The sequence below is a fragment of the Solea senegalensis genome, unplaced genomic scaffold, assembly GCF_019176455.1.
Source record: "Solea senegalensis isolate Sse05_10M unplaced genomic scaffold, IFAPA_SoseM_1 scf7180000014733, whole genome shotgun sequence".
Lineage (NCBI taxonomy): Eukaryota > Metazoa > Chordata > Actinopteri > Pleuronectiformes > Soleidae > Solea > Solea senegalensis.
Genome location: NW_025321112.1, coordinates 59,304 through 80,235, shown reverse-complemented (window position 1 = coordinate 80,235; position 20,932 = coordinate 59,304). Strand labels below are relative to the sequence as shown.

Sequence of the window (20,932 nt, the reverse complement as noted above, 5' to 3'; positions counted from 1 at the left end):
ACGACAGCGTTGCGCAGGAGCGCGAGGTTTAACCATATGAAAAAGGAGATGAATCCCAAATATAACAAACTTAATTGCCACCAGATTACAAACCGTAAATACATTTAAACAAGACAAAGTGTGTGTCCACGCTCCTGCGGGATCAGACACAATCTGGTGGGTAACGTTCACAAAAGGCTCTGGACTTACCGGCAGAGATCCAGATTTCTGTTGCGCACCGACCAAGCCGCAGCAGGTTGTGAAGATTCACCCCGCGCCCGCTCAAGTAGGGAAAGGAGAAGCAGCGGGTCCGTAGCCCCTCGCCCGAGCCGACCACGGGAGCCAGACAGGAGCCGATCTGGTCCAAAGAGCGCCACAAAATGAAGCGACCCATTATCTCAAAAGAAAGCGACATGAGAGCGCGCCAAACAGGCTTTCAGTTTGACTAGGTTCCCGCTGCGTTTCCCTCCGGCGTCTGCGCACTCAGCGTGCAGGTAAAGCCGGAACACGGTAGAGATATGTGGGTACACCAGAGAGAGAGAGGCGGGGGCAGAAAGTTTTCTGTCCACGCTGTTGAAACTGAAACACATTTTCAAAGGAGGGTCGAAGATTTCGGTGAGTTTGGCGAATACACACCAGTCAAGAGTTTGTATTTACACTGACTATGGACAAGAACACTTTATACACAATCAAAGTTGCAGAGACATACGGCCCGCCACACACTAGCACCATCTTCACACTATCCACTATCACACTATCAAGTGGTGTTTGGTGAATTTTGTGACTGCTGATGAGTATAATCATCTCAGATTCAGACAAATGCTGCAAAACTGATAGGACGGCATGTCACATTACAGATGGAGAATGACACAAATGCAACACAAGAGCTTTAGAAGGTAATGAAATGTCTTCAGTGACCAAGTCAGTTCATCAGTCAGTCATCTCCACCCAATAGAGCATGCTTTTCAGTTACTATTCACCTTCAAACAAGCAGCAACTGAAGGCGGCCTGGCAAAGCATATTCAGGGAGGAAACTCAGCATTTGGTGATGTCCATGGTTTCCAGACTTCAGGCAATCATTCCTATGATTTTTGAGCCACTGAACATGGACACCAATGTAGAAGAATGCTTATAATTCCTCATTGATTAATGCAATCCAATACGTCAAATTAAAGATGAGAGTCCACACTTTAATCACATCCTGATTGTTTCATTTCAAATTCATTGTCGTGTCGTGTCGTGAGGCAAAATGACCAAATGTGTGTCTTTGTCCAAACAAAATATATGGTCCTTATCGGTACATACCAAACATGCCCTTTCAATTTGGAAGGGCAATATTAACACACATTCTGCAATGTTTTGTACTTACTGGTCATTATTTACTGCTCATATGTGCATGTTTTAATTAACACATACATATTTATTACCTCCACACATTTTTTACTAAAGGAAGTTAAAAAATGATGTTGCTTCTTTGGAAAAAGTGCTGCAGCGGATGGATGAATTTTTTGCCATTTTCTTTTAATAATGACAATAAAGCTGTACTTCTACTACTACTACTACAGTAAAGTACTGGACAAGTAAAGATTTTGACCTATGACTCAGAGGGTCATGATTATCTGAACCAAATGTCATGACAGTCTTTGAAGCAAGTCAACCTCATGATGGGATTAGAATCAAATTTAGAGTTTATAAATCTGTACCAAAATCACATGGCACCCAGTGTGTGCTGAAATACTTCAGTTATCCCGTTTCCAATCATACATTTAATCTAATCTGTCCAATGCATGCACACTGGGCACATATGGAAAAACATAATGAGCCAGCAGCACTGTTGTAATCTCTAATTCTCTCTCTGGTTCAAACACACAACATTTTCTCCACCACCACATCACACACGCACACAGAAGTCTGTAGTAAAGACGTAGCTATGTGCTCATCATTACCATCAGCCTCACTGTAATTTTTGTTGTTTTCCAGTCTCTGCTAACGTCACTCCCACACGAACCAGATCAGCCTATACTCCAAACAATTAGAGCCACTATGGTGCTCAGCTCAAGCGTGACAGAACAAATACACATTACATATTTTCCAGTTGAGAACACAAGCAGCATCTTGAAAGGCTCATTCATATTCATCTTGATAAAATCAAGTTCAAGTTCTCGCAACCATGAACTGAAGCAGTGATTAACATGGGTGCATTCAGCTGACGTTCTGGGGTGTAAAGGTCAGTCGTGTGTGTTAGCATATGTCACTGAACTATCCAAACTCATCATGATTTTGTTGTAACCCTGCTGTCACTGGGTGTAAAGATAATCTGAAGGGCCTTACACAAGTGGCAACCGGTCATGACGTCACAAGAATATGAAGTCCTGTTTTGAAACCTAAAAATGTGCAATTTACCGGCACCATGTTGTGGTTCTACAAAAAGAAAATCAGTGACCTCACCTGCTAACAGGCTCCAATCTGATGACATTAACTAGCCTGGTGTCCACTCCTATGTGCATGTATCATGGTTTATTGTCTATTTTCTTCTAAATGGAAAGATTATTTACAAAATTGACATCATGTTCTATTGAGGACACCAGAAATGCAACCAGCCTAGTCTATGCCATTAATCTAAACCTAAACTTCCAAACTTTGTTAGTGAGTGCACCACACCACTTATGCCACATCACCTACCTCAGCAGTTCCCAAGCTTCACCTCATTGTTTTGGTTTTGCTATTTTGACTCTCACTCTTCATTTCCAGCAGATGGCAGGTTTATGCATTCCTCTGTATTTAGCAGCTAAAAACATACATGTTGACCTCAGCAGATGTTGGGATAGGTAAGCAGAGACACCACTGTGTCTAGTGTTTGCTAACATGGATGCTCATGTAATACTTCTGTCCGTGCCAATGACCAAAGTACAATGACATTCAGTCTGGACCCCTGGTCCCTGCCCAATGCTCCCAGTTACAGGAAGGATACCATCCAAGTAGGATGGGTAAAATGGAGAGGACACATTTCTCCACAGGAATTAATAATAAAGTTACCTTGTGCTTATTGAAATTAATGCCAAATGATCATCACTGGCATGGAATGGTTTCAGTTCAATTTGTACTGAAGTGCACAGCCTGTTACTCTCAAGATTTTTAATAGAAATATGTATCAGTATTTATCTCACCATGACTGTATCAGGGTTATAGGTTTATATTTTTTACTTATTCATTTCTTTAATTGTGCTTCTTCTAAAGGTGTTAGGCAAGGATTAATAAAACCCAAAAGCTCAAAAGCCCAAAATTGGTTATTTCCAAATGGCCTCGTATGACCTTTAAAGCCTGTGTGTCAAGATGATCAGTATGGCTGCCCTTTTAAATCAGAAGCTTTTATGTTAGAATCCCACTGACATCTTCAGGAAATCTCCAAGGTTTATGTGATAAATAGCACAGTTGGACACTGATCAAAAACACTTTCATGAGAAAAAGGGCTCTGACATCAGCTTATTCCCCGTCCATTTAAATGCAGCAGTTTGAAAGCACTGCGAGCACTTAGCACAATATAATAACTGAAACACCAATTGGTAAATTGCTCTGTTGTAATGTCTGTCAGCCCCTGAACCAAAGAACAGTTGCATTGCCGTTGAAGGTATTACCATCATAATATTTAAATCAGGTGCTACATGCTTTATAAACACTACAAAGTCATGCTTAAGTGTGCTATCTGAATTCTTCCCAGCATCATTTCCCCTTGTCCAGAAGTTGTGATAAGACCCAACTGGTTTCCAAACTTACCCATTCCCTCGGTCAGCTACTGATTAAGTGTTCCCAGGAGGGTTCATCGTTTCAGCTCATGGTTCTTGTCCTCTTCCCTTAGCATACTGTCTGTCTTTGTCCTCGCTTTTACTCACTCTAAGTTTGTCTCTCAATTGCTCTGTTCCCTATCTTGGAGCCCAGCTGGGCCAACCAGCACTGAAGCCTGCTGGAGTAGGACTGTGCTAAACGTCTAAACGTGACCAGCCTTAAAGATTTTTTTTTTTTCTCAGGGAGAAAAGCTCACATCCCACTGTCAGTCAAGCAGTGGAGCATAGTTTCAGCTGGGCCGCCATCCAAACAGACATGAAACTATTCTATTTCAGTCTGCCATATGAGCAGCGGTGCTGCTCAGAAAGGAGGGGGGCTTTCTGTGGTGGAGCATGTAATTGCAGAGTGACCAGTTATGGTGAGATGTAATTGCAGACCTCATCAGTTGGAGAGAAACTGCCAGCAAGACAAGGTAAATGCATGGCAAAATAAGAAAAGAAAGAAAGACAGACAGACCACATAAATAAATGAGGGGCTGGGTTCCAGATGTGGCAGCGAGGAGAGGGAGGAGAGGAGAAGGAAGAGAGGGAGGGACCGATGAAGGAACTGCTGTGGTAGCTGAATGAAATCCTACTTCTGACACTGTGAAAAGGTGTTTACCTTCCCAGGAACAGTCACACAAGACGGAAAGGGGGACTGGGGAAGGTGAAAGGATGTCGGGACGGCCTAGTGTTGTTTCTGGCCCGTCACCATGAGAGCTCCTGGGTGTCTGGTTTCACGTCAGCCTTGGAAATGACTACCTTATGGAAAAATTGGGAGCTTTAAAAATGAGGAAGGAAAATAAAAAAAAAAGTATAAACGGCAGTCGGCTGTTTCTCATTATGCACAAGACTCAGCTGGTCTGTTGCTGCAGTTACCATTGCTTTGTATTCCAGAGTGAATAATTGTTGTATGATTGTGTGAAGGGGCAGCTCCACACTCACTCCCCCATGTGCACATAAGAGCCCCTTACACTGTATGGAGTCAATAAATATTAGCTTTGGCTTAAATCTAAATGACAACAACTAATTTCCTCACAAATGTGAAACTCATTACCTTTACGAAAGCATGAGCAGAGTGATCAAAGAGGCACCGCATTGCTAAATGTGAAGGTAATGCTGAACTACACGTGATTGGTATCCATCTTATTACTGAGGAAATGGAACAGACTATTTTGAAATACACTTGTCAGCACATTTCATTCATCAGTCTTTCAGAGAGAAAGACTATTTATACTTATAGTAATGGACAATAGTGTCCTATTGTTTCTGTGTTCAATCTACTGCAGAGTTGTGAATCCATAATGGAATTATGGTAAATAGTGTATGTTTGAGTCCTAAATTGACATCATGAATCTTCCACTGACTTCCTTTTCTAAACTAATGTAGTTATGGTTAGATGAAGTTTTCATATGTTTGGCATTTAACCCAGAATTTCAGGTTTCAGTTTTGCTTGCAGAAGAAGGGAAGTGAAGTGGCTAAGTTGTTAGCCTTCTCGTTTGGTCAGAGTTAAGCTAGCTTCCCCTCCCAGAGAAGCTGGCCTCTAGTTGAATATTTATGCCAAGTTAATAAACTCTGGGGAAAAGCAAACAGGCACACACAGGGCCAAAATGAACTCACAGTGCACTGTAAGAGAATAAGAAAATCTTGTTCAAAACACAATTTCCTAAAACTAAGGAAAAACTGAGGAAAGTTTCAGATGTCAACCGCTAAAGATAACTAAGTGAACATAGTTGATGTTTTCAGAGGCCACTAATGCTGAATGAGAGGCTTTAGAGAATTTAGTTGCAGTAAAGACAAGCCTCTGAGTTTTAGATTGTAATTTTGGCTTTCTTTTTCCCAAAATTGTAAACTTTTCCTCTAAAACATCAAAAAGGAGCCTCTTCCAAAGCCTCAGGTCTTGAAATGCATTTGTGGTGTACATTCCTGGGAAGTGGACTAGTGGCACATCTTCTCTCTGGGGACGGGGGCTTGCGTTTTGGTTTTCTTTAAAACAAAACATCTAATTTGGAGCGTGAAGGCCCCTGTTCAATGCAGCTGTGCATCATTAGGACTGCATTCTCTCATTGGCACGGTGCAATTGTTTGATTACTGCTGAGAAAGTCGCTCTTAAAATCAAACCAACCCACGAATCAGCCCTCAACTTCTCGTCCCCCTCAATTACCAGAATACGGAAGGGGGAGATATTTTTTCCTCTTAAGTCATGCAGGCAAAGTTTCCATGTGGATTCGAGCATGGCTGCAACCTCAGTGCTGATTTTCTCCAGGAGCATAGAGACAGACAGGCAGTGAGAGAAAGACAGAGAGCATGACTGGAAAGATCATAAATGAACTGAGCGTGTTAAGCACTGAGGAGTAGTAGAGCACAAATCTCCTTTTCTGTTTATACTCAAAGAGCATACGTTCACATATTAGTCATATTAATCTGATAATGAACACGTTATCCAGTTTAACCGCTGTTTTCATAACCAATCATCTCTTGCTTTAAGTGTATATAGTGTGGACACGCCACGTCTGGTGTTTTGAAGTAAATAAAAATGCACGCTCTTTCTTGGAACTCACAGTGCTTGTGTGCTTGGGTGTGATGCACACAGTGACAAATATCCTATCTTTGCTCCAGCGCACACTCGGCATTCATCCGTGCAATCAAATAGAATCAAGTGTGTCCTGTTTTTCACTTCCAAATGCATCCAACAGTGACAAAGTAACAGTAACAGCACCTCGTGTAATTTGAAACTACTGGCTGTGCATACATGGTGTGTTATTGCACAATACAGAAATGTGGGAATATATATTTATGCTGTCTGCTAGCCTTTGTAGATTAAACATCTTGTACCTGGATAAAGCAGATGAGGATTCTGTGCCCGGCAGAACAGCTGTGACTTACAAGAAATGATGCGTAGGACGTGTTTTCCTGTGTGTGGATTTCCTAGAGATTCCTTCTGTTTGTTCATAGGAAGCTGTTTGATGTTCTGTGTGTCAGCAGCAGGTCTTTCTCTGTGAGTCACTGACTCGACTTATGAGACACAGATGTACTGTCTAACGAGCAAGGTGTCTTCTCATCAAAAAGCAACGTACTTTATTCATAAAGCATTAGCACTCGATACACTTGTTGAAGAGGTCATTCTTTTACAATGTCAGTGCAGTCCATATGTGTAAGACCAGAATGTGACCGTTTCATCCCTTGTCCACTTGTCATTTCACCTGTAGGGACTTTTATGCTGTTGTGTGTTTTGAGACAATCATGCGTGAGACTCTGCAGCGGTCCTCCTGTAACTTTCGTCGAATTGCGTTGCCACCTATTGGAGTGCTGCTGTAAAAACAAGACACGCGACTGCACATTTTATGATTAAATGTCTCTCAATCGGCTGAAGTGCAGTAAGTTGAGGAAGCCTGGAGCAATATATTGTGCTGTTATCCGAAACTGGAATAGTTATTGTCTCTACATCGGTGCCAAAAAGACAATCCTTTATAAGTTTGCACTTGTACGTGGAATATAAATGAATAAATGGTAATGTACTGTTATTCAGATTGCAGTTACCTGCTTTTATTAAGCATTTACTGATGCAGTGTGTCCCCCTTGTATTATTTACAGGATGTCTGCTCTCCATCAGTCAGAAAATACTCAGTTCATCTGATTTGATCTGCAAACTGTTACTGTATCCAAAGAAACTGTGTTATTGTGAAATAATAGACGTGTGTACAATGTGTGTGTGTCACTGGACACTAGTATCACATTTATGTCTCATTCTACACCTCTGTGATTTGAAAAATCTTTGAAAAACAACACAAGTACCCCAAACCCGAGTGTATCTAAAATACATTTTAATCTTGCTGAAATTTGTTTTCACAATATTGTTTACAATATTAATCTGTCTTCATTCTCTTCATCCTCGCTCGGGTCTTCTTAACCATCTCGAAACAGAACTATACAATCATGTTCATGTAAATTGTTCTACGTCAAGGCACAAGACAACAGCCGTTGTGGGGGGGGCCTTGGGTAGGCTGATCTTTAATGGTGTCTCTCTGGCACACAAAAAAACAGGGTACCCTTGAGAGGAGGGGGTTTGGGAGATGTAGAAGCATGGATCGCAAATGGGAGACATCACAAAGAAACACATGTGCTCTAACCAGGTAAGAAGAGGAATGAAAATTAGGTGGCAACTACTGCTGCTTTCATTTTATTTTCCAATGATAGACATGTAATAAAAAAGAAGATCCATTATTATGTTGTTTTTTTTCCAGGAGTTCATTTGTTCATGTACATAAATTAAAGTGCTTTTTTTCCCTCTTTTTTATTCTTTTTGACAAAAGCAAAAGATTTCAATACTAGGATGGAACTGGGGACGAGAAGTTCTGTGGTGTCGTTATTTCTTTCCATAAGAATGTGAGAGAGTGGTTAAAGGGCCAGTTCAGTGTTTATTTTCTGCTTATTTTTGTTTTTGTTGGTTTCTTTTCTAAGTTTCAGTTTCAACCCCTGAAAGAAAAGAAGAAAGAAAAACAAAAGGAAATATATTAAATCTTAACGTGAAGCTTCACAAACTCATCTTCATCAATATTCCATTTACAAATCTTAAAGTTAGATATGAATGACCACATTTTAACAATTCTTCTTCAGTTTAAAATACAACTTTTCACCTTTTAAATTTACAGATGAAGAAATATTATTTCATTTTTTTTTGGTTTTTCACACAGGTAGAAACAGACAGTGAGTAAACATAAAGGGAGAATGCTGTGATTATTTACCATTTCCATGAAGGTTCTGCAGTGCTTACATCTGGATGCTTCTCCTTCGCCTGCCAAAGGCCTTGGCACCAACGTTGGTGGGGACAAAGTTGCTGTTGCCCATTCCTCCCGACCTGCTGAGGAAGTCCGCCAGGCGATGAGTCACACAGGTTGCCGTGTTGCAGGCTCGCTTCTGTGCTGTAACGCTGCTTCAGGAGAGCAAACAAGGGGTTAATGCTGCGATCTACTGTACCATTCACGCACACACAAACACATTTTAATCAATATTATCTTTGCAGAACACATGATACATCATGATAATCTACTAACGTTAAATTTGATCTTGCATTTGTTTTGCGTGTTTATCATTTTTCTTACCTTTGGATTTGATGAGCGCTTCAGGGATTATGTCAAGGGCCCTGACAGTTGCCCTTAAACCCTATTTTATGTTCAATCATCCATTGACTACTCACAGACTATTTTAAATATCTCTAAGAATGACAATGAGCTAAGGCTTTCTGGTAGAAAAATACGTTTATTGAACAACAAACATGGTGTCGCATGAGTGGATAATTTATTTATGGTTTGATTCAGTGATCTCTCTCAACTCAGGGGCTTTGAATGGCCATCAATTGACTCCACATACAACACACAAGGATCTATGTCTGAACCAGCTCCTGAATTATCTATGAAAACATCTGATTGTCCGAAATGATGTAGGGACAAATCATTCTCTGTCAAAATAAGGGAGGGGACAGGACTGAAATGTTGGTTGCAGGTAGAGGACGTATACTGCTCATGTCAGTCGAGCAGATAAAATCATGCACTTGCCAGTCCAAAATGATAAGGAAGAATGTGGGATAAAAAGAGACGGAGGACAGGGGAGAAGACAGGACACAAGAGAAAAAAGAAAGCAAAGGAAAGGAGGAATATGGTCTGAGGGAATATGAGGAGGATTTAGATGCTGTCAAATGTGTCTCCGTAACTTGCATAGCTGTCACTCTCAGGCGCACTGCGCTTCTTGCCAGGCGTTCCTGCTCCGACGTTTGTGCGAGGGAACGTCTGCAACTTGTGCAGCTCCTGAGACAGTTTGCCCAACACACAGGTGCTGAGGTTGGAGCAGCGCTTGGTTAGGGGCCTGTCCATGCTGTTAGGGAGGGGACACACAAAACACATGCAGAGAACAGGCTCATAGATGTGGGAAAACATGCAGTTAACACTTTCATTGTCACCATCTTCCCTTTTTCTTTCGCTCACACACCGTTTCTCTCACATGCATTTCTTCTCGTGCAATCAGAAGGAAAAACTAAAAACATTACCCCACGCTAGTATCATGCGCTAACCCCATTCCCATCATTCCCAGAACTTGTCATCCTTTTACTCATGTGCCAAAACTCCCACCCTCAGTCAATCTCCTACTCATCGTTTTCACCCACAGGACAAACAGAGACCAGTTGTTTCTCACTGTCATGCAACTCTACTTAATTGACATCATGCACACTTATTCGTTCCGTTAGGCATACACTGTTCACATGCCCGGCAGGCAGGCTGGAAATAGTCCCTTCAAACAAAGTCAAAATCAAACTTATCCATGCAGGAGCAGGGTCATGACAGAGAATAAGGATTTCTTTTTATTGGTCTGTTTACGATCTTTTCTTCGACATGATATTATAGACCTGTTTTTTTTTCTCTTTCGGTATGCTGAAACGTACATACCTCTACACCTGATTGAAGTGGGGCATTAAAAAAGGCGCATCCTCAGTGGTGTCAAAGTGAAACCAGAAAATAGTTCAGTTCCCACATTCTGTGAATTTGATCTTTTCATTTAAGTTTAACGTAACATGTTACCCCCTCTCTCCTTTCACTGGTTGTTTCTGTGCACAGAAAACTTCATTTTAGAATATGCGGTTAAAATGGCCACGTGTCGTCCGTACCTGTTTCCCTCAGTTGCCTGCTGCTCCAGTTCCTCTGCTGTCATCTGCACAAACTCCTTCACAATGGCGTTGAGTAACCTTCGCGCCTCGTAGTCCGTGAGCGTGACTCGGCCCGACATGGATTCTAAACCTGGTCTGTGTGTGTGTGAAAGAAGGGTGTTTGGGGGAGGTTTAGGGGTCAGGCGGGTTGAGGGAGGACAGGCATTGAGATCAGTATGAAATCCTTCAACAGAATTACCACCTGCAGTTAAAAGAAAGGGTGGGGGTGATGAACATGTGGGTGTTGGGGTGGGTAGGCTGCTGCTGGTGGAGCGGGTGGATAGATAAGATGGGACGGGAGGGGAGGGGAGTTTGCTTGGACGTCACCAACTCTGAGAGGGATGACGTCTGAGTTGGAGGGCCCTCGGCCAACGCGGGGAAACAATCTGCAGAAAGTGCCCCATCTGAGAGACGGGCTGATGTGCAACTGACTTTAGATTTATTACTAAATCAATAGCTTCATAGGAACAGTGTGGGGAGTGGCTTGAATCCCCCATTCAATAAATATATAGGTTGCACTGTCTCTAGCTGGTGAATTATTCCTCATCATTTTTCTTCTTTGGTTTTATCCTTTTCCAATGAGATTACAAAATTAAAATATGAATAACAAAAACCTGTCGTGTTTTTAAACTAAGAAATTGTACCTGAGCATACAAGTCATATATTTTCCCAAATTCAAAAAACATTTTAGTCACATGTTTCCAACAAGAAAGGAAACTAATTGACATGCTAGTGACAAATATTTACCAAAAACTGTTTACCACATTTTTTTGAGGTCTCTCTGTGCATCCACCTCTCCTCTACATCTCGAAGTTTGTCATTTTAAAAGACAAAAATCCATTTTACTTTTCCACAAGAGTGACGTGTGATATATGAAGTGTCTCTCACCTGGCAGGGGCGGCTTGTGAGCAGTACATCTGGCAAATGACCAGGGCGTAGGCAACAAGGAAAGCGGAGATCTTCAACATAACCATGGTCCCCTACATGAGAAAGACAATTCTATCAGCTGCTTATGTAAAAGACTGCTGCCATTTACACCCACAGAATGCTAAAACACATTTGCAAGTCAGCCATAAATTCATCAACACATACATCAAAGTGTGGGATCCTCTTTGTTGTAAAGTTGAAAAGATCTTTCTGTCACTTTCCTGAGAGGGGAGATCAGCTCTACCCACATCTTGGTTTGCCTCTATTTATCTCTGGTTTCCTGCTGAACGTCCTCGCTTTTACCGCCACAAACTCGCCTTCAAACCTGAGCCATCTAACAGCCCCCCAATTATCCTCTGCAAAACGTACTCTCCGTCCTAAACATCCAGCCAAGAGTACAGGACAGGTAGTTCTCTCTTGTTGTACACCTAGTCTCAGAGTGTGACTTGTCTGCGGGTGTGCGTGTCTGTGTGTGTGTGTGTGTGTGTGTGTGTAGGTGGGGTCCTACAGTACACTGTGTGATGCATGGAGCACTTGCCAGAGCTAGAAGAGGAGGGGTAAAAAGAGAAAGGGAAGGAGGGGGTACTCAAAGCTTGGCAACTCCCTGAGGGACCAGTGCATTAGTGTAATGAGCAGCCACCTCTCCCTCTCTCTCTATCACATTCTCTAGCTCTGTCTCTCTCACACACACACACACACACAGTAAACCTGGTCCTGTCAACTCTCGCATCTAGTCCCTGTGTCACTTGCTGTTCTTCGTATCTTCTATTTTTGTTTCTTTCATTCTTTGGCCGTCTTTCTTTTTACTTTTTGCGGCCATTTGACTTTGTCGGTCTTGCTCTTCTGCCGTACCAGTACCAGACTTGACCCTCACAACCATGGGTGATGGTGATTCTGATGACCCTAGTGGCCACAGACCACAATCTTATTACCTGCACACAATCACATCACCGCAGTGCAATGCAGGGACTCTTTGTCCACATCCCCTCAGATCCACACATACATAAAAGAAAAACCAAAACTGCCAAACCAACACTTTGTCCGACACAGTATTAAAAGTCAACACTTACCTTCAGTGATAATTGCCCAGCGAAAGTAAATAAAATAAATAAATATATCTATGAATCTCTATGCAAAACACAATAAGTTGACTTTCTCCCAACTTGCAGAACAACTCTTGATTCTGTTGCATGCAGTGCCAACGCACCAGCCTATATATCCCACCACTTGGATTTGTGCATTGACTGTGTAGGTGTTTAATTATCCACTGGCAGCCAATCACATCGCTCTGATACTACAGCGAGCCAATGGGATGCCTCTCCTCAGTCCTGGCTCACTATAAGGGATATGGGATTTGTGCTGACGTCATTGCCCAGTCACTAAGTGCTCCATTCACAAAATCCACTGGTCATTTTGACCATTTGCTATCCCCAATTTGCATTGATGTCATTAATTAAGTCGGAAGCAAAGCAACGCTATAGTGGCTCTGGAGAAGCATCACCAGCAATAAATATTTTAAAAACCTTCCAGAAATGTTACATTGCATGCAGTACCTCAAATGCCAAATTGATAAGCACAATCCCCCTCCCACCTCCCCCACACCACCGCGACCCTCCCAGTCAAGCACTTGCAGGCGGGGCCATCTGCTGGGGAAGGAGGTGCACTGCACAGTGACGCACGTCTGGGCTCTTCATTCATAACGCTGTTTGGATGGCACCAACTCCAGCACTACACCCACTGCGCTTAAGCTCAGTATAAACCATCCACATTGAGCTTATGTAATCTGCCCGTTTTGATCTGATGTGCAACAATATGAGAGATGATTCACCACAGACAACAAACTTCTTTACATTCCAGGTTTCCACATGAGTCAACCCTGCTCAAGGTGTAAATTAAAATGACTTTTAAACTGGGCCATTTTTTATCATTTCCAATACAATATTTTGTATTGTTTATCGTAGTTTGCAATAAAAGGCAATAAAAAGCCAACAGCCTCCAGACCCACTAGAGTGAAACATCAAACCATATTAAGTTAACAAAGTGATACCACGGTCAGTCCAGTAATGATCACTGCTGCCTGCATGGGCCTCCTCCCACACACTGAGTAAACAAGTTGTCCTCAGCAAAGATCAATCGATGACAGCTTTCGACAAGAGCCGTTTCTCAAAAGCAATTACACTACTGTTTGTTGTGCACAATCATCTCAATTCCCTTCCTTTTCATTAGTGTGCGGGACAGCATGTGTGTGTGTGTGTGTGTGTGTACATACCAACCACACAGTAGGTGTGTATGTGTAAGATTATATGTCAGAGTAAAAGAAGGGGGAGTGGAGGGTTTGCCTGTCCTTGTCTGCGTCATAGAGGAACCCCATTAGAGAGGATGAGCCTTTTAGTGCTATTGAGCCACAACGCTCATCCATGTCAGACATTAAATCACCGCTGAACAGACAGTTGCCAGGTCTCCAGCCACATTTACATACCTACATCACCTTTCCACATGCACATGTCCTGACAAACTTTGAAGTCCGGAGAGGATGGAAACACAGACGTAGGAGCAGCATAGTTACAAATATCATCTGCACAGAAAATACAAAACCTAATAAAATAATATATAATAGAGAATCTCATTTAAAACACCTTCATTTATTGCAACAGATTTATTGCAGTTGTATTTGACTGCATGAGTAACGTGTATCTAATACAGTCCACTGCCACCTTGGTATCTAAAGTTTTAAACCGCAGCTGCAAGAAACAACTATTTTTAAATGTGTCCTTTCCCGACATGACACTGACACTTACCATATAATTTACCCGTCGAGTGACATATATATCAATTCTCTTCATAAAAATGAGATAAACAAAAAGACATTCTTTTGTATGAAAGTTGTTTTTAATTACAGTTGAGGATCTATATGATCATTCGCGCTGGTCTTTAAAAATCAATTGGACACAAACTGAGGAGTAGACGTCTCATTGTTAAACTAAAAATAAAAAAAATGTGTGTATTCCTTTTTAGTTTTTACCTGTGTGTGTGTGTGTGTGTGTGTGTGTGTGATGTAATACATCATCTGTGTCTCTTTATGTTGCTGTGTGTGTGTGTGTGTGTGTGTGTGACGTATGTACATCATCTGTGTCTCTTAATGTTGCCGTTATGTGTGTGTGTGTGTGTGGGTGAGCCCATCTCTATTGCACATGCACGCGTATAGTATATATAATATGTGCTCATATTTGTCTGTGTGGATGATCCTTTGAGGTCATCTGCATCACACTTCACCCCAGGGAGCTGCACAGGCCAGTTAGACTCCGCCAAAGTTTTTTACTCTGTCCCTGAAAAAACTTGGAGCTCGGAGTCAATACAGTAACCTTTGAAGCCAGACCTCCCCCAGCCGAGATCAACATAACCACTGTGGTGTAAGTTATTACTGGGGACACAAAGATGACTGTGTCTGTTGCTGCTGGTACGGCATTATTGGACAAACACTGTGCTGTATGTCATCCTAATGGCTCAGCTCCACCGGGCCAATCAAGCGTCTAAAGTGTGTGAAGGAAACAACAAATAAGTTGTTGCAGGCTAAAAACACAGTCTTTCATGATTAGTATTAAAATCACAACATTGGAAAGAGGAAAAACACCACTCTAAGAATTACTTGCTGCAAACACTTGTTCTCCAGCGGACAGTTTTTCTATTCGGTTCAATTCAATTTTATTTGTATCGTGCAGATCGAAAACATACTTTATCTCAAGATACTTTACATGGTGAGGTCAAGACTTTACAATTATTATCGAGAAACTCGACAGGAACACAATGAGCAAGCTCAACCACAATCTTTGACACAGCCAGACCCAAAGTGTATGAACATCTGCCTCGACCGGTTGGGGTAGGAGAGAGGAGAGAAAGGAGAGGAAGGGAAGGAGGTAAGCGAAGGAGAGATGGGTGAAAAGAAGAATGTAAAGGAGAGAAGAAGGAGGAGAGCTATAGACCAGAAGCATTTAAAAAATAACTTCATATTTAGCAGTAATGAGTAGCTGTATGATATATAGTAATAGTTACACTATAGTTGTAGTATTTGAACTGTGATGTTGAAACTCTGGAGTCAGGGATATGGAAGCACATGCACTGAACTGTACTTGTTATTCTTCATTTGCCTGTTAACTTGTTCCACATACTTCACCATAGAAACTTCATTCAAACTTCAAAACACTAGGGTTCCAATGTATTCAACTTTTTGTTTTGCACATTTGTTCCTATTAAACTTAATTGGAAACTTCTTCAAAAACACAGATGTCCTGCTCTTTAATAGTTCCACATACTTCAACATTCAAACTTCAAAATATTCAGCTGAATTAGATTAGATAGAATTATTGTAATATTAATGTTACTTTCCAAAATATTCAACTTCTACTTATGGGTTCCACATCAAACTTAACTGTACAAACTTAATTCAAACTTCAAAATGTCCAAAGAAGGAGGATTTCCATCCCTCAAAGCTCTTAAGTTTCATGGGATTTTCCCTCTAATCCCGAATTTTACATTGGTGATTATTGCATGGGAGTTTCACTTTTAGAGTGGAAAACAGTGAAGAGAGGATTTTCAACTATTTAACAAATGTAACCTCAACTGTAACTTCAGTTCAGTTTAATAGTTTCATACAACATGACTTACTGCAATTTATAGTGCAATATAAACAGAGCTCTCATGATCTTGGACATTCCATTTTGTTTACATTTACCTCTTCAAAAACCTAGGATCTTCGACTTGGCCCCAGCAATGCAAACTATGGTCCTTACTTCATGTAGAGTCATTGGAATTGAGCTCATTTAGCTCTAGTTTTCTCATTGAAACTTCTCATTCATACAATGCAGCGTGTCAGTTAGAAATCCAACTGCAATTTTTGCCCAAAATTACCTTGTGTGGTACACAATATTATTACTAACTATAATTATTCAGTTTGTTAAAAGACACGTAATCATCTATAACTTTGACTACTATAGTTTTAGTCATTTTACTATAAAAACAGCAGCTTGTGCTCACTGATTTCCCTTAACAGGTAACTAAAAAAACTAGTTTCCAACCTGGACCTGGCTTTAGGAACAACTGACTAGAGACTGTACTACAGCTCGTAAACATAGCAACACAGAGATAATAAATACAAACCTGTGGCTTCAGCATAACCGGCCAAACAATGGGTGACACCACAGTTAAGCGATGGAAAGTCAACCGACCGTAGTATGAGCTGCCACGTGTTGTTTGTTGAAGGGACATGACTCTCAGTATTTTTCTGCTCACAGCTGCTGTTGTTGCTCACTCCACCTACGGAAAACAATTCATGAAATAAGATTGATATTAGATAGTGGTTATTCCATGGATATCTGTTGTTTCTCTTTCAATAACCTTTAAAGGGAACGATTAAAACAAGACTAATATGTGTGATACAAACAGAGATAAATGGCAGCTGCTCACACCAATTCTCTTGGGCTTAATGAAGGACATTGTGGGAATTGTAGGAAATCACCAAGGAGCCAATATAGACACGAATGATTGACTAAAATACTGTTAAGGACGCATTCTGTTGTCACACCGATTACTCTCCATGACACTTAATTGCTTGTGATTCAATATCTTCTAATATTATCCCTCTAACAAGCCTCTTAAAAAACACAGAGTTTTTAAATTTAACATATATAATAATCTCTTTTCGTACCTTTCATGTTAATTATTCACTATTGTTGCAGTTTCTTTTGCTATTGCTCTCACTCACCTCGTGTTAAACAGTGATTAATCATTGTACATGTATGCTGTATGTATGTTGATTTCACTTATTTTCTTCTGTAACCATGTTAATGCATAGTAGAAAAAGACTTGCATAGAGAGAGTGTGAGAAACACTACCAATGGTTGAAAAGGTTTAATAAATTATGAAATACCTCATCTTTTCTTTTTCCATTATCATTTCAAAACCATATACCAGCATATTTATCATTGGATCTTAAAAGGTAGTGTCTTTTTCACAGTCTTTTTCTTATAACTAACATCCTGAGGTTTCCATCATTTTAAAAGCATCTTTTAGGTTGCGATAACAACACACGGTATATGTTTAAACTGCTGGAATGAGTTTGAAGTTGATGATATCAAACATTTTCACAACTTCTTAAAAGGTGCAAATTCATTTGCTGCTATTTATTGGTTCGGCTGTAGCCTTTTCAACATGTCACAACACCACTGACCCATTACAGACACACTAAGTGAATTACGGGGACATCTAATAAGCTGTAAATGTGGCTAGTATTGTAATGTAATACTTTTCCATGTACAGAAAGCATACATCACCATTGGGAGGACAGACCATGTTGATAGGGTCACAGTCAGGTGATATGATCTATGAATGGTACTGCTCACCAATGGGCACCTCCCAGTCAGTAAAGGCCAGGCCCATCCTGATAAATCACTTCCTGGAGAGAAAGGAAGGCAAAACAGCACTTAAGCCATTATCCAACTGCAGCCTCCTGTAATGGCTCTCAATCTTCAAATCTAATCAGTGGCTTGCCACCACAAAGGAGGCTCACCACCTGATTAAATACAAGTTCAAGTGGTGGAACTGGTGTCACTTTGTCGTTTTACGCCGGTGGGGGACTGTGTTCAAACACCTGGAATGATGTGTTCGCTGGGATTAGTAGGCTGGAACAGAGGAAATGTGCTTTAAAGCGGGAGGTACACACTTGAACATGCTCTGTCCGTTGAACAAAGTGGACAAGCGGCCACACAGAAGGTCATGCTAACATTTCAGGGTGTCGTCTGTTATGAAAGCATGTAAAATGTCAAGGAGCAAGCAGGACGTATTAGGTTTTCAGGCATTTGCAGTTGTTTATCCCCAGACATTAGGGAGATTACATTCAATCGTTTAAACCTCAAAGCATTAATCAGTGGCCTTCAGCAGTGCGGGAAAGATGCTGGCCCTCATGGCTCTGACTGAATGGCTTGCTCGTATTTATTTCACATTCATTCAAGACAAAAGTAGCAAACAAGAAAAATAGTCCTCCGAGCAATCGATAGCTATACACTTACAAATGCTGTAGACATACAGAGCATCACTAAGGAGAGCTTGTGTTTCTGAAAGCTCCCTGTCGGGAGTCCTATTAATCGTGATTACACAAGAATGAATGAAGTGACTGACTAGTACAAATATGATGTAATAGCATTTGAGTTGTGCAGCAAATACGCTTGCCAGCTTGACTCTATAAAGTATTATAAAGAATTATTCAATCATCCACTCACATTTTCTTATAAAAGGACAAAGGTGCTTATGGATTCCCACACACATCTCAGCTGTGATGTGATTTTTAGAACCTTACAGACACTAAGGCAGGTATAACACCATTACATACTAGGTGGTGAAATACAATAACTGCAGGTCAGCAGTGTTCATAAAATGCATTTTATACCTGGGCACCCTATATGTACACACAATGATCATGTTCTGAACCTGAGTCCCCACTGCTTAACTGTCAAACCCTGTGAGGCACTATGGAACCTACTGTATATACTGCACAAAGGTCTAAGGCTACCATTAGATATTTTAGCAATGCTATAATGACCAAATAATCTCACTATATTGGAATACATCGGTAACATGTATGCAGTTTTAAATAAAAAAAAGAAAAGGAAACAAAACTGCTTCTGAAGGTGTGACCTCCACTTATGTTAATGTTAATAGTAAAACCAGTGTCTGTTCTACTATTTTATCTCCACAAATATCTGCTGTGAAAAAGGCTTGGTTAGGGCAGGTTTATTTAAATACACATGTTATATGAGATGGTGGTGACTTTTGCACAGTAGTGTAGAACACTGCATACGGCTACAGCCGAATACTTTACTCATGCAGACTTAGGTCAGAGTAATACTGTGAAATTTAATAAAGTGGAGGGTTTTTATTCTTGGAGCCACAGGAGCAGGCATATGAAGTGGAATCATTGTGGTACCTCATATCTACATGTGTAGTGTGGTCCACAATTGAGTCCATTGTTATTCGATAACAGCAAAAGTAACTGCCGTGTTGTAAAGGAACAGTTATTGTAAACTGTGTAAGAACAAGAAAGCTCAGAATAGCAACAGATAATAAAGTAAGTGGGGGTTCAGAGAACAGAATCTTGATTGAAACACTCCCACCTGACTTGATTTCCCATTTACGTTATCGGCGCGGGTTGAGATTTTGTTTGTTGATGACATTATTTTTGCTGGAATGACTCTGTGCGCTCTGAAGAAACCATGGAGTGACTCAGACTGGTGCCCTGTCAGGAGCTGGGCAGAGGCAAGCAGTTCCTCCAAAGCATCTTAAGGAAACTTGGCTCCTGTCTTTGGAGTCATTTCAGATTCAATCACACTTGATCAACTTGGACCACTTCCTGTGGTATTTATAGAAAGTTAAACATTATGCGGTTATAAAGCCTGGCACGGGCCCAAGAATCTGCCAGCTTTTCTGCTCCTGCAGCAAAGCTGAGTTGGACATTTCTGGCTCAAAAATGCTCAACGTAAGCTACAAAGAAATTGAGGAGGAAAATCTTCATTAACGGTACTGAAATGTATTTTTGGTGTATTGTTTTCAACAAAGTAGATTGAATAAAAAGTAGAAGAATAATTGAATGCAAAGTCAGTTGTGTGCATCAGGCACTTTCATTAAATGTGAATTAATTATGGATCCTGAAACTCCTGCTGCCCCATCATGTCTCACCAAATGGTATTCATCATCCATTCTGTTTTTTTTTTTCCTAATTTCTCCTAAGTTATGCACCATCAAATTTTGTGACCCATGAACCTCATCTTCCCTTCTTATGTCACCCTGGTTGATGTAATTGAGTCAACCAGTTAACGGTTCAGCCAGCATAACAATGTTATTAATACGGTGTGTTCAGCCATTGCATTCATTTTTGCTCATCACAAATGGGATGGTTTTTCCAGTTAGTCAATGCAATGCCCTGCACTCATAAAAGCTATTACTGAGACATGATGGATCATGAAGCGCAAGAAGCCAATGAGGGGGTTTGATGACTACTTCTGCTGAAGCATCCAGGTGTCACCATCACAGCACTTGATCATACACCCACACCTAAGCTTTGCAACAAAAATGTTTCCCGCCTATTAGGTGTCTCTTTACTAGCTCTAATGTCAAATTCACTCTACCCACTGACAGGAATGTAAAGTACATTTTTGCAGACAATGAAAATCTGGCTTTATAAAAAGTATAAAACATAGTTTCCTTCAAAGAAAATGGATTTTGAAAAAGGCCACCCAAAAAGCTGGACTTTAGTATTTCACTGACTTTACCCCCAAAAAACGTCCCAGAGTCAGATAACATAAATATCAAAGTGAGATAACCTTTTGCTATGAAGCAGAAATCGTTTCTGCACAGATGTTGGACTTTTACGGCACTTATTGATTGACTGACTGCTGTCCTCAGCTGGTGTCATGCTTGCTCTGCAGGAACCAGTGATACATACAATGTGCAGATAAACCCA

At 40.9% G+C, this 20,932-nt stretch overlaps 1 protein-coding gene across 6 annotated transcripts; it reads right to left on the bottom strand.

The window, feature by feature from the left end:
- Positions 1 to 8,243: 8,243 nt before the first annotated feature.
- LOC122761471 (calcitonin-1-like) lies at positions 8,244 to 16,692 on the bottom strand. Of its 6 annotated transcripts, none has more exons than XM_044016713.1 (5): positions 16,579 to 16,678; positions 11,386 to 11,477; positions 10,459 to 10,593; positions 8,546 to 8,733; positions 8,244 to 8,276 (listed from the first exon to the last, which is right to left on the bottom strand). In XM_044016713.1, exons 1-4 carry the CDS (start codon positions 16,591 to 16,593, stop codon positions 8,571 to 8,573), a joined length of 405 nt encoding a protein of 134 aa, XP_043872648.1. In that variant the 5' UTR covers positions 16,594 to 16,678; the 3' UTR covers positions 8,244 to 8,276; positions 8,546 to 8,570. The 6 variants fall into 6 exon arrangements, with proteins under 6 accessions (XP_043872648.1, XP_043872649.1, XP_043872652.1 ...); XM_044016714.1 differs by having other exon boundaries at positions 8,546 to 8,730; positions 16,579 to 16,671; XM_044016717.1 differs by lacking the exon at positions 16,579 to 16,678 and adding an exon at positions 12,495 to 12,614 and having other exon boundaries at positions 8,546 to 8,730.
- Between the last annotated feature and the right edge of the window lie 4,240 nt (positions 16,693 to 20,932).